The following is a 13,124-nucleotide window of genomic DNA, read 5'->3' on the forward strand; positions in this document are numbered from 1 at the left end:
CGTCTTCCTCACAAGAGCCCTGGGCGGTGTGTACAGGTATCCCCACTTTTCAGGTGAGAAAGAGTATCTAAGAGATTAAGTAGCTTCCCTAGAACATCCAAGCTAGAGAGCTGAAGGGGTTGGGTTTGATTGAATCCAGGACTTGAAAGCAAAAAGCAGTGTTTTAAGCACTAGAAAGAAAGTGTCCCTCGGGCACTTCCATTGCTCCGTCTCCGACCGACTTTCCTCTACTTCTTTTCAGGCCTCTCTCTGCCCTTTCCCCTGCAAGGCTGCTCCTGTTAGTGTCCTTCCCATGGCCTACTTCTCAGCACTCTACCTTTTCTCTGTGGCCAATTTTGTCCTTATGGCTTTGCCCCATCTCTATACAAATGGCTCTCAAAAACTCCTTCTCCACTTCAGATTTCTCTCCCTATCTCTCCAGGACCTGGGGCCTCCTGAGCATCCTTACCTGTCTGCCCACCAGGGACCTTGTGCTCAGCTTGCTTACCATGGAAGCCACAATAACGTCCCTCCACTTATTCCTTCCCCAGGCCCTTATCGTATCACAAGGGACCACGTGGGCTCCATCAGTGGAGCCAGAAGTCGGAGGGTTATCTTCAGCAACCTTCACCACCACACTCAATGAGCAAGAACTGTAGGTTCTGCCCTCCCTGTAATCTCAAAACCCAGCCCCCTCTTCCCCATTTCCACATCTACTGCTCCATTCAGACCATCCTCTCTTACTTAGCTGACCAGTGTCTCTTCGCTGGTCTCCCATCTCAGGTGTAACCCGATCCGCCTTCCGAGAAGTATTTCTGTTTAAAAATAATAATAATACAGTTGGTGCTCAATTTTTGGTCCTGCCCTGGCTTCTCACTGATTCTAAGATAAAGTATAAACTCTGGTGTGGCCCAACTGTCTTGCCTCACCTGACCCCCGCCACTCACCCCCAGCATCTGATGCCCTCAGGCAAGCCTTAGCTGTGTGCCGCCTGCCAACTCCATCGGTCCAGTCTAAGCTCAGGTATCATTTGTTCAAAGCCTTGACTAAGGAATCCCCTGGTGGTCTAGTGGTTAGGACTTCAATCCCTGGTCGAGGAACTAGGATCCTGCAAGCTGTGCAGTGTGGCCAGAACTTTTTAAAAAAATAAATAAAGACTTTACCAATCTCCTTCCTCCTGTTGTTTCCCCTGTGTGCCCTGTCTGTCTTTATGTCACAGTCTCTAGAACATGGACGGCAGGTAGGTGTTTACGTGTCTGCTTCCCTATCCTGGGATCTGAGCTCCTTGGCGGCAAGATCTGCAACGTGGGGCCTTATATGCAAGGATTCTGTCCCCCAGTGCCAAGTGCATACGGACAGTCCAATGCTTGTGAGCTGATTGAAGGAATGACAAATAGAGGAACCTGCAAATCTGACCCCTGTTCTCAGAAGCTGGACAGGGAGTCTGTAATACACTGGACGCTGTTGAGGAGACTGGACTGGATTGGAGCTAGCTGAGGTTTTCTGCCTTCCAAAGAGTCCCAGCATCTTCTCCGTGGACATAAAACAGCTGGCGCATTCCCTCTGTCTTTAACTGCGACAACTCTGCACCCCAGGGGCAGAAACACAGAATAAACTGCATCACACCAGGCTCTGGCTGGGTGAACTATGAATATTTAAATCAATATGTGATTTTAGATTTATGGAACAAAACTTTGGGTTTAAAGCCAGAAGATTGGGGTTTGAGCCTGGCCTCTAGGATTTATGAAAAGTACGATATCAGACAGATTTCCTCAGTGGCTCAGCTGTCAAGAATCCTACTGTAATGTAGGAGATGTGGATTCAATCCCTGGGTCAGGAAGCTCCCCTGGAGGAGGGCATGGCTACCCACCCCAGTATTCTTGCCTGAAGAATCCCATGGACAGAGGAGCCTGGCGGGTTATATATAGTCCATAGGGTCTCAAAGAGCTGGGCATGACTGAAGTGACTGAACACGCACGCACATGATCTCAGACAGTCTTGTAACATTTCTGAGCTCCAGTTTTTCCCTCTGGGAACCCAGGAATGAAAAACCCTGCTCACCTACTGCCCAAGTTTGCTATGAGGCTGAAATGAGGTTACAGGTCAGTGTACGACCTGGTTACAGCTTACTTGATCAGTTATGATGCCGAGGACACCCTGCTGTCCTTCCCCTCAGGGTCCCGTAGGGCAGAGGGAGCACGTTCTGAGGCTTCAAACCTTGTCAGAGACGTTGGGCTTCATGCAGGCCAGCTGGGAAGCTTCGGCAGAGGAGGAAGGCATTCGCACAGGCAGTTTTTAAACACAGGGAACATGGAGGAAATACCACACAATTTATGGATGAGAGCTTTAAAAAGAAACACAAGACTTAAGTCAAAACAGTTGACTCAACTCTGGGGGAGGCGTCTGCCTAGATGTAGAAGACAAAAAAGCTAGAATTGGAGTGGGTTGAGACAGACGGGTGTCCCACTGAGCGGGGTAAACGGACACGTTGATGCACAGCTGGGCGCAGGTAGCCAACTGCCTCTCTAGAGGGTATCACCTACTAGCACTTTTGAAATTCCACTTCTGAGACTGTCACTTGGGTTATCCTCACAGTGATATGTATAAGGATGTTCACCAAAGACTCATTTGTAGTTGAAAAAACCTTAAAACAGCTTGAATGCCATTTAACAGAGGATGGACCTGTATGAACTACAACACAGCCAACCAGGGGAATTCCAAGAAGCAAATGATGCACGTGTCTGCTGTTGTTGTCGTTTAGCTGTTGTGTCTGATTCTTTTTGAGACCCCATAGACTGTAGCCCACTAGGCTCCTCTGTCCATGGGATCTCCCAGGCAAGAATACTGGGGTGGGTGGCCATTTCCTCCTCCAGGGGAGCTTCCTGACCCAGGGATTGAACTCGAGTCTCCTGCATTAAAGGCAGATTCTTTAACGCTGAGCCACCAGGGAAGCCCCATATGTCTGAGTATGAACGTGGAAAGATCTTTACAGGTGAACGGGAAAGGCCAGTTGCACATGGCATGGATATGATGATCTTGTTTTCATAAAAACTAAAAATTTAGCAATATTTGCAGATGTGTAGAAAAAGATAGTGGGGGACATAGACAAATTGGTTAACAGAGTTTATCTCTGGGAGTTGGGATTATAGACTATTTTTTATACAGTTCTGTAGAATTGGTTGTTTTCGTTTTCTATTTTGGCTGCATTGGGTCTTTGTTGCAGTGCTCAGGCTTAGTAGCCCTGAGGCCTGTGTGATCTTAGCTCCCTGACCAAGGATCAAACCCAAGTCTCCAGCATCGGAAGGCAGGTTCTCAATCAGTGGACTACCAGGTAAGCCCTAAGTTGATTGTTTTTAATAGATATGTATTGAAAAGAAAACATCTAGAGAATCGGTTCAGTTCAGTTGCTCAGCTGTGTCTGACTCTTTGCGAGAATAAAAAATCTAGAGAATAAAGGCCTAATATTTAATGGTGGTATATATTACTGGAACAGTCTCCTCCTCATTCTGGAAAAATCTCAACCAGCATGTCTCTGCATTGCATCACAGATACCCAAGCTGTAATACATCCTTAATCATGTTACTCTTCTGATGCAAAGCCTAAAACCTCTCGTGTTTGACCCTTCTGTTTCATCCGGATTAATTACTGTCCACAATTCACTGAGTATTATCTCAGGAGAGTGTTGAAAGGGGGTGATTATCTCTCTACGGCATTTACAGCTTCCACAAATCACAAATCACAAATCACACACAAAGGGCTCCAGAAATACTAGTTGAGGAATTCGTTGGGCTTCCCTCGTGGCTCAGATGGTAAAGAATCCGCCTGCAATGCGGGAGACCTGGGTTCGATCCCTGGGTTGGGACGATCGCCTGGAGGAGGGCATGGCAACCCACTCCAGTATTCCTGCATGGAGAATCCCCATGGGCAGAGGTGCCTGACGGGCTGCAGACCACGGGGTGGCAAAGGGTCGGACACGACTGAGCGAATAAACTCAGCACATGAATGAGAGGAACTGGTGTCTCTAGGGGAGGTGACCACCCCTCGGGACATCCCTGAGCTGACTGCCAACATCAAAGCCATCTCCTTGAACCAGGCAGGGCCTGTGACAGGTCCATCAAAGCCATCCCCATGGAAAGGACAGGGCCTGTGACAGTCCCACAGGCCCATAGCAGGATGGGAGGCATGGCTTCTATATGCAGAGTCTGAGAAGAGATGAGGGCCCGCCCTGGTCTCTGTCACCAGGTGGCCGTGGGACTTTGTACCATCACTTTCTCTTTCTGGATTTCCATTTCTTCCTCCGTAAATAAGAGCCAGGCTTGGTCAATATTTCTCCAAGCACATTCCTAAGAGCACAACATCCAGGTTGTGTTTATACATGTCCTTTAAGAGGGATTCTGTGGTCTAATGCACTTGAGGAATGCCGTTCTCTGCACCCCACTGTTGTTGGAGAGTCACCATGCATGTCGGTAGGTTCAAGTCTCCAAGAGGTCTTACGTAAATAAACCTATGTATCAGCTCACTCCAATATTCTTGCCTGGAAAATTCTATGGACAGAGGAGCCTGGCAGGCTACAGTCCACAGGGTTGCAAAGAGTCGGACACAACTGAGTGACTGAGCATAGATGCACACAGTACTGGTCACATGGGACGAGAGACATAGAATATGGAGAGAGGACAGGAAGTCCTAAAGGGCTTGGCTGGAACATGGGGCACTGGTCCAGATAGGTGCAGCCATTGGGGGACACCCAAGTAGAGATGCAAAACAGGGAGGCAGGTCAAATGGTTAGAGAACAGGGAGGATGCTTGGAAGGAAGCCACTTGGTATTTGCATGGTCACTCTCTTATTTGGGGCTGATGCTCATCAGTGCATCTGGATTTAACTACCATTTGCATATTGGTGCCTTGAATGATTGACTATCACCTTTTGATAAAGAGTATGGGCTTTGGAGTCATACCTCCCATGCCTCAGTTTCTACTTCTCTAAAGTGGGATTAATAATAAGCATTGCCTCCTAGAGTAGCTTATGAGGATTAAGTGAGCTAATATACCTGGATGTTCTTAGACTAGTATCTAGCACATAGTAAGTACTCCATAAATGGTACTGTCAGTATTAAGGATTATTATTTGTATTTGCAGCCGAGATTCCTCTCTGACTTGACAGCTCCACTCCAGTGTCTCCCAGGCATCTCAACAGCACCAAAACCCAACTTTTGATCCCAGCAGTACCCCATCTTTTCCCAGCCTTCTTCATCTCAGTGAAGGGTGCTCCCTCAAGTCAGGAACATGGGGATCAGACATGCCGCCTCCCTCCCCTTCTGTCTTCCTCCAATCCACCAGGAAATTCTGCACAGTCTGTCCCCAGAATAGATTTCAAACTCATCTACTTCTCTCCTCCTCTCATCCCTACTCTAGTTTGAGCAGCCTCATCTCAAGACGAACAAAATCATCTTCCAAGCGGCTCCCTGCTTCTCTTTCCATGAATTCTTCATGCAGGGCCAGAACAACTCTAACAAACAGAAATATGACCGCACTAAACTGCTAAGTGGCACATAAAATGAAGCCCCGGCTGCTTGCCGTGGCTCTGAGCTGTCTGGCCTCTGCGGAGTCTCCTCCTTTCCCAGCTGCTCCTCCAGCTGGCCTGCTGGCCTCTCTCCAGTTCCCACAACAAGGGGAGTTTGCTCCCACCTGAGAGCCTTTATCTGGTCACCTTTTTGGCCCAAAGGCTTTACCTGTCTCCCCCTCGCCTGAGGCTCTTGGCTTCAAGTTGTCCTCCCCAGATTTCCCCCTACACTCTCCTAATGGGTTATCCCAGTTATTCCCAGTCACAGACCTGTGTTCACAACCTTCACAATGCTGTTCTCAACATGCAATTTATCTACTTGTTTATTGTCTATCTGTCCCCAGAGAAAATTCTCCAGAGCCCAGTGCTTCTCCTCCAAGGATTGTAAACCCAGCATACAGCCTGGCCCCCCGACCCATGATGAATGAACAAAAGACTGTCATGGTGAGTGAATGGTTTCCTCTCTGATACACCCTTCCTGTTACTGAAGGTGTCACCAGCTGATTAATAAGCAAAAGATGACCCAGTCCACCTTAGTCCGATAAGCTCAGAGATAGAACAAAGGGCCCTTACACAAACCTACAGGTATGCTTTTAGACATTTAAGAAATCCTCCAAGTCATTATGAGAGGGCTGACACGAGGCAAGATCCTTAGGCATTGAGTAGGGACCCCACTGAACCCCTAGGGGCCAGGGGACCCCACGGACTAAATGACCTTGAAAAGTGAAAGCACAAATTGCTCAGTTGTATCTGACTCTTTGTGACCCCATGGACTTTACAGTTCATGGAGTACTCCAGGGCAGAATACAGGAGTGGGTAGCTTTCCCTTCTCCAGGGGATCTTCCCAACCCAGGGATGAAACCCAGGTCTCCCACATTGCAGGTGGATTCTTTACCAGCTGAGCCACAGGGGAAGCCCAAGAATACTGGAGTGGGTAGCCTATCCCTGATCTTCCCAACCCAGGAATTGAACCGGGGTCTCCTGCATTGCAGGCGGGTTCTTTACCAACTGAGCTATTAGGGAAGCCCAAACGACCTTAGTGGGATGGATGTCCTCAATGCAGCTGGCATTTTTCATCAGTCTGATGTCTGGCCTTGAATTTTTCTGGGGCATTCAGTTTCCTGACCCATATGAGCATTTAATGACAAATTAATTTTTTTTTAAGCATGTTCTTTCTTTAAGGAGTACTTGTCACGATAGAATTCTACGGTTGCAGCCATTGTCTTTCCCAGCAGACCTTGGGTCGGGTCTGCTGCTGCTTCTTCCCGGGAAAGTTAACGTAAATGTTTATTGGCGGTACCATCATCAAGAAAATAAAGTTGCTGATTCATTGCCTTACAATGAAACCCTTTGTTTTCCCCTCCTCTTCCTTCCTCTTTATAAGGAGACACTTCCGAGAAAGGGCACACTTCAGAGACCCACATCTTGGGATATTTTCTTGGTTGCCTATGTCTTCTGTCTGCAGACTGTGGGTTCCTGTAACAGCTGGGGGATCAGCCTTTCTCTTTCCTCTGCAGTATCACCCCTCTAGGGTCTCTGAGGAACAATGGAAGTCTTAGGGCTCTTCAGGCTGGAAGTGAGCAGCCCCATGGTGACGGTGGCCCTGTCCGTGGTCTTCTTGGCCCTCCTGAAATGGTAAGTGCAGCCAGTATGTCCCAACCACGGTGACATTGTCAGAAATAGCAGTCGCAGAGCCATGCTGGAACCAGGGTGGGGTCTTTGGGAGTGTGTTTTTCTTCCTCTCTAATCTACAGGGAGTTGAGTATTAACACAGCTTCAGAATTAAAAGCAAACAGCCAGGTTAATCTTTTGCTCTAATGCATGCGATGGAGGTGTCAGGAAAGGCTGGTGATTCAGTGACTGAGAACGCTACACATAATTAAGTTTGAGAGAGAGGGAGAAAGCAACAGATTGGCAAGGTTTGGGCAGAAGTATTTCCTTGCATCCCCGTCCTATCTCCCCAGGCTGGATTTACAGCAGATTCAGCCTCTTGGTTCTGATGACGTTAAAAACAAAAAAAAAAAAAAAAGATAAAGGAGCTGTCCGGCAACGTGGTCTGGTGACGTGCATGGGAAAGTCACTGCGAAGGGATTTCTGTAGGTTTAAAGATAAAGAGGTGGAACTAATTTCCTCATTTTCTAATATTTGATAGAAAGGGATGAATGAAGTGTGTGCAGTGCCACCAAGTCTGAGACCTGGGAGGATCTCAAATTTAAACTGGAAACAACTCCCCGTGATCTTGTTAATTCAACAGAAGGTTTTCTGAAGTCTGACTTGACCAGAGACTGGATGTGAGGCCCCACAATATGCTTCATTTATGCATATTCACCTTGTCAGTGAAAGTTATTAAAATTACCCACTCCATCAAAAGCACCTGGATTTAGGCAGCTCTGGTTTTTGAGGGGAAAGTGGAAAAAATAATGGAGAGTTTGAGTTTGAACAGAATTTCAATTTACGTTTCTGGTAGTAATAAAGCCTCCTCTCGATTAATAACTGGGAAAGCACTTTGAAAAGCATCAAGCATTATGCAAATGTGAGGTATTATTCTTTTGGAATTTGCATAGCTGAAAATGGAATTCACGTTTGATGTTCTATGATGATGAAATTACTTCTTGGAAATTGGCTCTGAAACCCAGCTTCAGTCCCAGTGCTGTTTTGCTTTCTAACTGGTTTAATTATCTTTTGAACTTTTCTCAGTGTGGCTTATCTTGCCTTGAAACCAGCCACGTGCAAACCCAGGAGCAAGTGGTAGGCTCCTTCCCCCACCCTGCTCTATCCTTCCATCCATCTCAGCGTGTTTCTGCTCAGAGATGGACTTAGCACAGTGCCTGATATGTTCTGGGTGCTTAGTAGACATCAGCCCGTATCATTATCGTTTAATGTGACCTAAACACAGAGGGAAATAAGTCTTTTGTGCTTCAGGTATATTTAAAATTTCTCGTTAATATGCTTATTAATATTAATTTCTCATCAACGGTTGTGCACTGACTGTAATTCTCAAAGAGTGTCCTGTTTGAGGCCCCCATGGTCTCACAGCGTCCGTATTTCTATTGTACACTTCACTTCACTTCTGTTTCTGTCTTAGTGGGTCTTTTCAATGTCTATAGTCTTAATTTCCAGCTCAGTGCCTGATATATATAGTATGGCTCTGATAAATGTCTGATGAATGGGTGAGTGAATTGCATACATTAATGTTGTGCTTGTCCTGGAAAGGGGCATGTGTCCTGAGTGATAAGCTGCTGTAACTGGGTGTTTCTAATCAGCGTAGATCAGAGTCACAGCTAATAACACCACACCATTCAGCAAGGCAGTTGTGCATTTGTGATCTGTTCCGGGGCCATGCTAATAACTTGGGTCAAAGACACTGAGATTAGAGAGAGGCATGAAGCGGAGGTGGTGAATAGGAAGCCAGAGCAGACTTCTATTTGTTCTTGTGAAAATATTTACCGGTTTGTTCATGTGCTCCAGGCATGGCGTGAGGCCCTGGTACAAGGTCAGAAAACAGGAGGTCTAGATTAGATGCCCAAGGTGGGGGAGATGTGAAGGTTGTGGCTGAGCTGGCTGTCTGGGGAGGATGACGCTGAAGAGGAGGAGCCTTGAGGGGCCGTGGATGTGGTTCTTATATCCTAGGTCTATCCTGGATCAGCTCAAGGTCACCATCCTTGAGCTCTCAACACTTGTTTTCCAGGCAAGACTCCTGAGAGAAGTGAAGTGAAGTGAAAGTTGCTTAGTCGTGTGCAACCCCTTGGACTATACAGTCCATGGAGTCCTCCAGGCCAGAATACTGGAGTGGGTGGCCTTTCCCTTCTCCAGGGGATCTTCCCGACCCAGGGATCAAACCCAGGTCTTCTGCATTGAGGTGGATTCTTTCAGCTGAGCCACAAGGGAAGCCCAAGAATACTGGAGTGGGTAGCCTATCCCCTCGCCAGTGGATCTTCCTGACACAGGGATCGAACTGGGGTCTCCTGCACTGCAGGCGGATTCTTTACCAACTGAGCTATCAGGGAATCCCCAAGACTCCTGGGCAACAGACATCAGCTTGAATGAGGCAGGGCCTCCCTCCCGTTTCATTTTCTCGACAAGATGCATGTGGGAAAGAGAAGGGCACTCAGGGAGAGCTGGGGGGTAGAGAGACCCTCACAGCATCTGCCCCCAAGGAGGTCTTGTGCAGAGTGCAGTTTTGAAGGTTTAAACTCCTTACTCTTTCCTGTTAAGAGTTCCGCCTGCCTCTGGACCAGGAGAGCGTGCAATAAGAGCCTCAACTCTGGGAAGGTAACGCGAGGAGGGCCACTTCTTGCCGGCTGCACCAGCCTGGGGGTTCATTCAAATCAGGGGCGAGGTCCCGTACCTCACTGCAGTTCTGGAAACCTGTCCAAAACTTGCCTGTTCTAGTGTTTGGTTTAATGCAGGCAAAATGAAGAAGTCCACAAGGCACTCGGGATGTAGGCTTTGGTTCTCCTCTTGCAGCAGCTTCATCCCCCAGACCCTGACTCCATCCTGTGGGCTTGGCAGGTCCATGAATGGTCACGTGCTCCACGCATCCAGGCCTCTGTTCTTGCTGTTCTCCCTGCTTGGAATCCCCTTTCTCTCCTCTTTCCTTCAAGGAGCTCAGCGGCACCTCCTCACTGAAGGTTCTGCTTGCCCACAGCACTGACCAGTCCCACTCACTGTGCCTTTCCTTGTTGTTCTCACCTCTATCCCCCGCTCCTCCACAGTGCATGCATGAAGTTGGTGCCTAATGAATGTTGGCTCTAATCTCCACTGGTATTTTCTTGCTGGCTCTTCCCTTAGACATCATAGCTCAATACAAGTCTTAATTCTTCTGCCTACATGCATCATCCTTTTCCTATGGCCTTTTCAGTTTGGACCAGCTTGGGGTCCATGCTCTAATTGGACCCCAACAGGTGTGCTGTTTTTGGATCTCTACTCACCTTGCAGAGCAAGACTATGGCATGTACTTAAACATTTCATTATGAAGTATATGTATGAATTTAGAAAGCAGAATAGAAAAGAATCAATTTCATTTTAAAAGAGACTAAAATAGTATATTTTGATAGTTTTCCCCTAAAGGTATTTGATACAATTTTTTTGATGACAGTCACTAAAATGGATAGTTATGAGGCTGAACAGTGTGCACTGGGGTCTAAGGGGCTCAGGGCTACTCCCCTGGGGGTTGGAGCTGGGGATGTAGGATACATTAGCAAGAAGCCCACGAAGCTTGTGATCAAAACACGTCACAAAACATCTTAAAATCTCATTTTTCTGTATGAAGTTGTTTGAAATCCTGACTTTTGGAAGAGATTTATGTCCAAGAAGTAAGTGGTGTGAGTTAGTGCTAGAGGCAATCTTGCCTGGCAAATCCCATGGACGGAGGAGCCTGGTAGGCTGCAGTCCATGGGGTCGCTAGGAGTCGGACACGACTGAGGGACTTCACTTTCCCTTTTCACTTTCATGCCTTGGAGAAGGAAATGGCAACCCACTCCAGTGTTCTTGCCTGGAGAATCCCAGGGACGGGGGAGCCTGGAGGGCTTCCGTCTATGGGGTCGCACAGAGTTGGACACGACTGAAGAGATTTAGCAGCAGCAGTAGCAGCAGAGGCAATCTTAAGTACAATGTAATTAAACTTTGAAGACCACCTATGAGCTGGCAGCTTTTGGTAAGATGAGGATTTCTTTATTAAGAAAGAGTGTAAAGTGAAGTGAAAGTGAAAGTTACTCAGTCGTATCTGACTCTTTGTGACCCCATGGACTATACAGTTCATAGAATTCTCCAGGCCAGAATACTGGAGTGGAGTAGCCTTTTCCTTCTCCAGGAGATGGATCTTCTCAACCCAGGGATCGAACCCAGGTCTCCCGAAATGTGGGCAGATTCTTTACCAGCTGAGCCACAATGGAAGACCAAGAATACTGGAGTGGGTAGCCTATCCCTTCTCCATTGGATCTTCCCAACCCAGGAATTGAACCAGGGTCTCCTGCATTGCAGGCAGATTCTTTACCAACTGAGCTATCAGGGAAGCCCTAAGAAAGAGTGTAAGGATTCCCTATTTAATAACATGCAAATATACTTGCCCGATCCACACAGACAGAAACTAGATTAGTGGTTGTCAGGAGCTGGAGGAGGGGAGATGGGAGTGGTCGCTGGTAGGTGTGGAGTTTCTTGGGGGTGATGAAAATGTTCTGAAATTAGATAATGCTGATGGTTGCACAACTCAGTGAATATACTAAAACCACTGAATCACATACTTTAACAGGATGAATTTTATGACATGTGAATTATATCACAATAAAAAATTCATCTGTACACGGAAAAAAAAAAGAAAGCGAGAGAAAGAATGTAAGGAAATAGCCCAGATATTAATGGTTGTGGTTTAATTGCAAAGTCGTGTATGATTCTTGCGATCCCATGGACTGTAGCCTGTCAGGCTCCCCTGTACATAGGATTCTCCAGGCAAGAATACTGGAGTGGGTTGCCATTTCCTTCACCAGGGTATCTTTCCCACCCAGGAATCAAACCTGGGTCTCCAGGAATCAAACCTGGGTCTCCTGCATTGCAGGAAGATTCTTTACCAACTGAGTTACGAGGAATAGTGATAGGATTGTGGGGTTTTTTCTTCCTTTACTCTTTCTGCATCTTTCATATTTTTAAGACAAATATCAATTACTGAGGAAAACAACAACAAAAAAGGTTTTACTAAAAAGAGTAGGGAATTCCTCCTCTGTAGCAATGAAGAGGAAAGCAGTCTTATGCTTTGAACATGGAGGTTTCAAGACGTACTCTCCAAGAGCAGAGTAGAACACACAGGAGAATTTAGAATAATCGGGAAACTTCCTGGCTGATGAAGCAGTGAGGAAAGTAAACCGAGGTTGTTGCGATAAGTGGCTAAAGAGAGAAGAGTTGTCTTGGGAAGGTGGAAGGGCTCTTAATGCCAAGCTGCATTTAAGTCTGAGGAACCTGAGACCCAGAAATATAAACCAAATGGACATTAAAATAGGAAACAGGGTAAGTTAGTGTTCTGACCAAGTCTCATTCTCAGTTTAGTTCAGTTCAGTCACTCAGTCATGTCCGATTCTTTGTGACCCCATGGACTGTAGCACACCAGGCTTCCCTGTCCATCACCAACTCCCGGAGCTTGCTCAAACTCATGTCCATCGAGTCGATGATGCCATCCAGTCATCTCATCTTTTGTCATCCCCTTCTTCTCCCGCCTTCAATATTTCCCAGCATCAGGGTCTTTTCCAGTGAGTGAGTTCTTTGCATCAGGTGGCCAAAGTATTGGAGCTTCAGTTTCAGCATCAGTCCTTCCAATGAATATTCAGGACTGATTTCCTTAGGATTGACTAGTTTGATTCCCTTGCTTGACTCTCCCTTGAGAGTCCAATTTACTCTCAAGAGTCTTCTCCAACACCACAGTTCAAAAGCTTCAATTCTTTGGCACTCAGCCTTCTTCACAGTCCAACTCTCACATCCATACATGACCACTGGAAAAACCATAGCCTTGACTAGACAGACCTTTGTTGGCAAAGTAATGTCTCTGCTTTTGAATATGCTATCTAGGTTGGTCATAACTTTCTTTCCAAAGAGTAAGC

The 13,124-nt window shown here is 46.8% G+C and overlaps 1 protein-coding gene across 2 annotated transcripts in view; it reads left to right on the forward strand.

The window, feature by feature from the left end:
- The first annotated feature begins 6,781 nt into the window (after positions 1–6,781).
- TBXAS1 (thromboxane A synthase 1 (platelet)) overlaps positions 6,782–13,124 on the forward strand; it is a 173,616-nt gene continuing 167,273 nt past the window's right edge. The window contains exon 1 of one of the 2 annotated variants that reach the window (XM_010854945.1): positions 6,782–7,173. In XM_010854945.1, coding sequence (XP_010853247.1) covers positions 7,085–7,173 — 89 coding nt within the window. In that variant the 5' untranslated portion in view covers positions 6,782–7,084. The remainder of the gene's footprint in view (positions 7,174–13,124) is intronic. The other variant, XM_010854946.1, reaches the window with a different exon arrangement.

This window comes from Bison bison, unplaced genomic scaffold (assembly GCF_000754665.1).
Source record: "Bison bison bison isolate TAMUID 2011002044 unplaced genomic scaffold, Bison_UMD1.0 scf7180017864352, whole genome shotgun sequence".
Classification (NCBI taxonomy): Eukaryota; Metazoa; Chordata; class Mammalia; order Artiodactyla; family Bovidae; genus Bison; species Bison bison.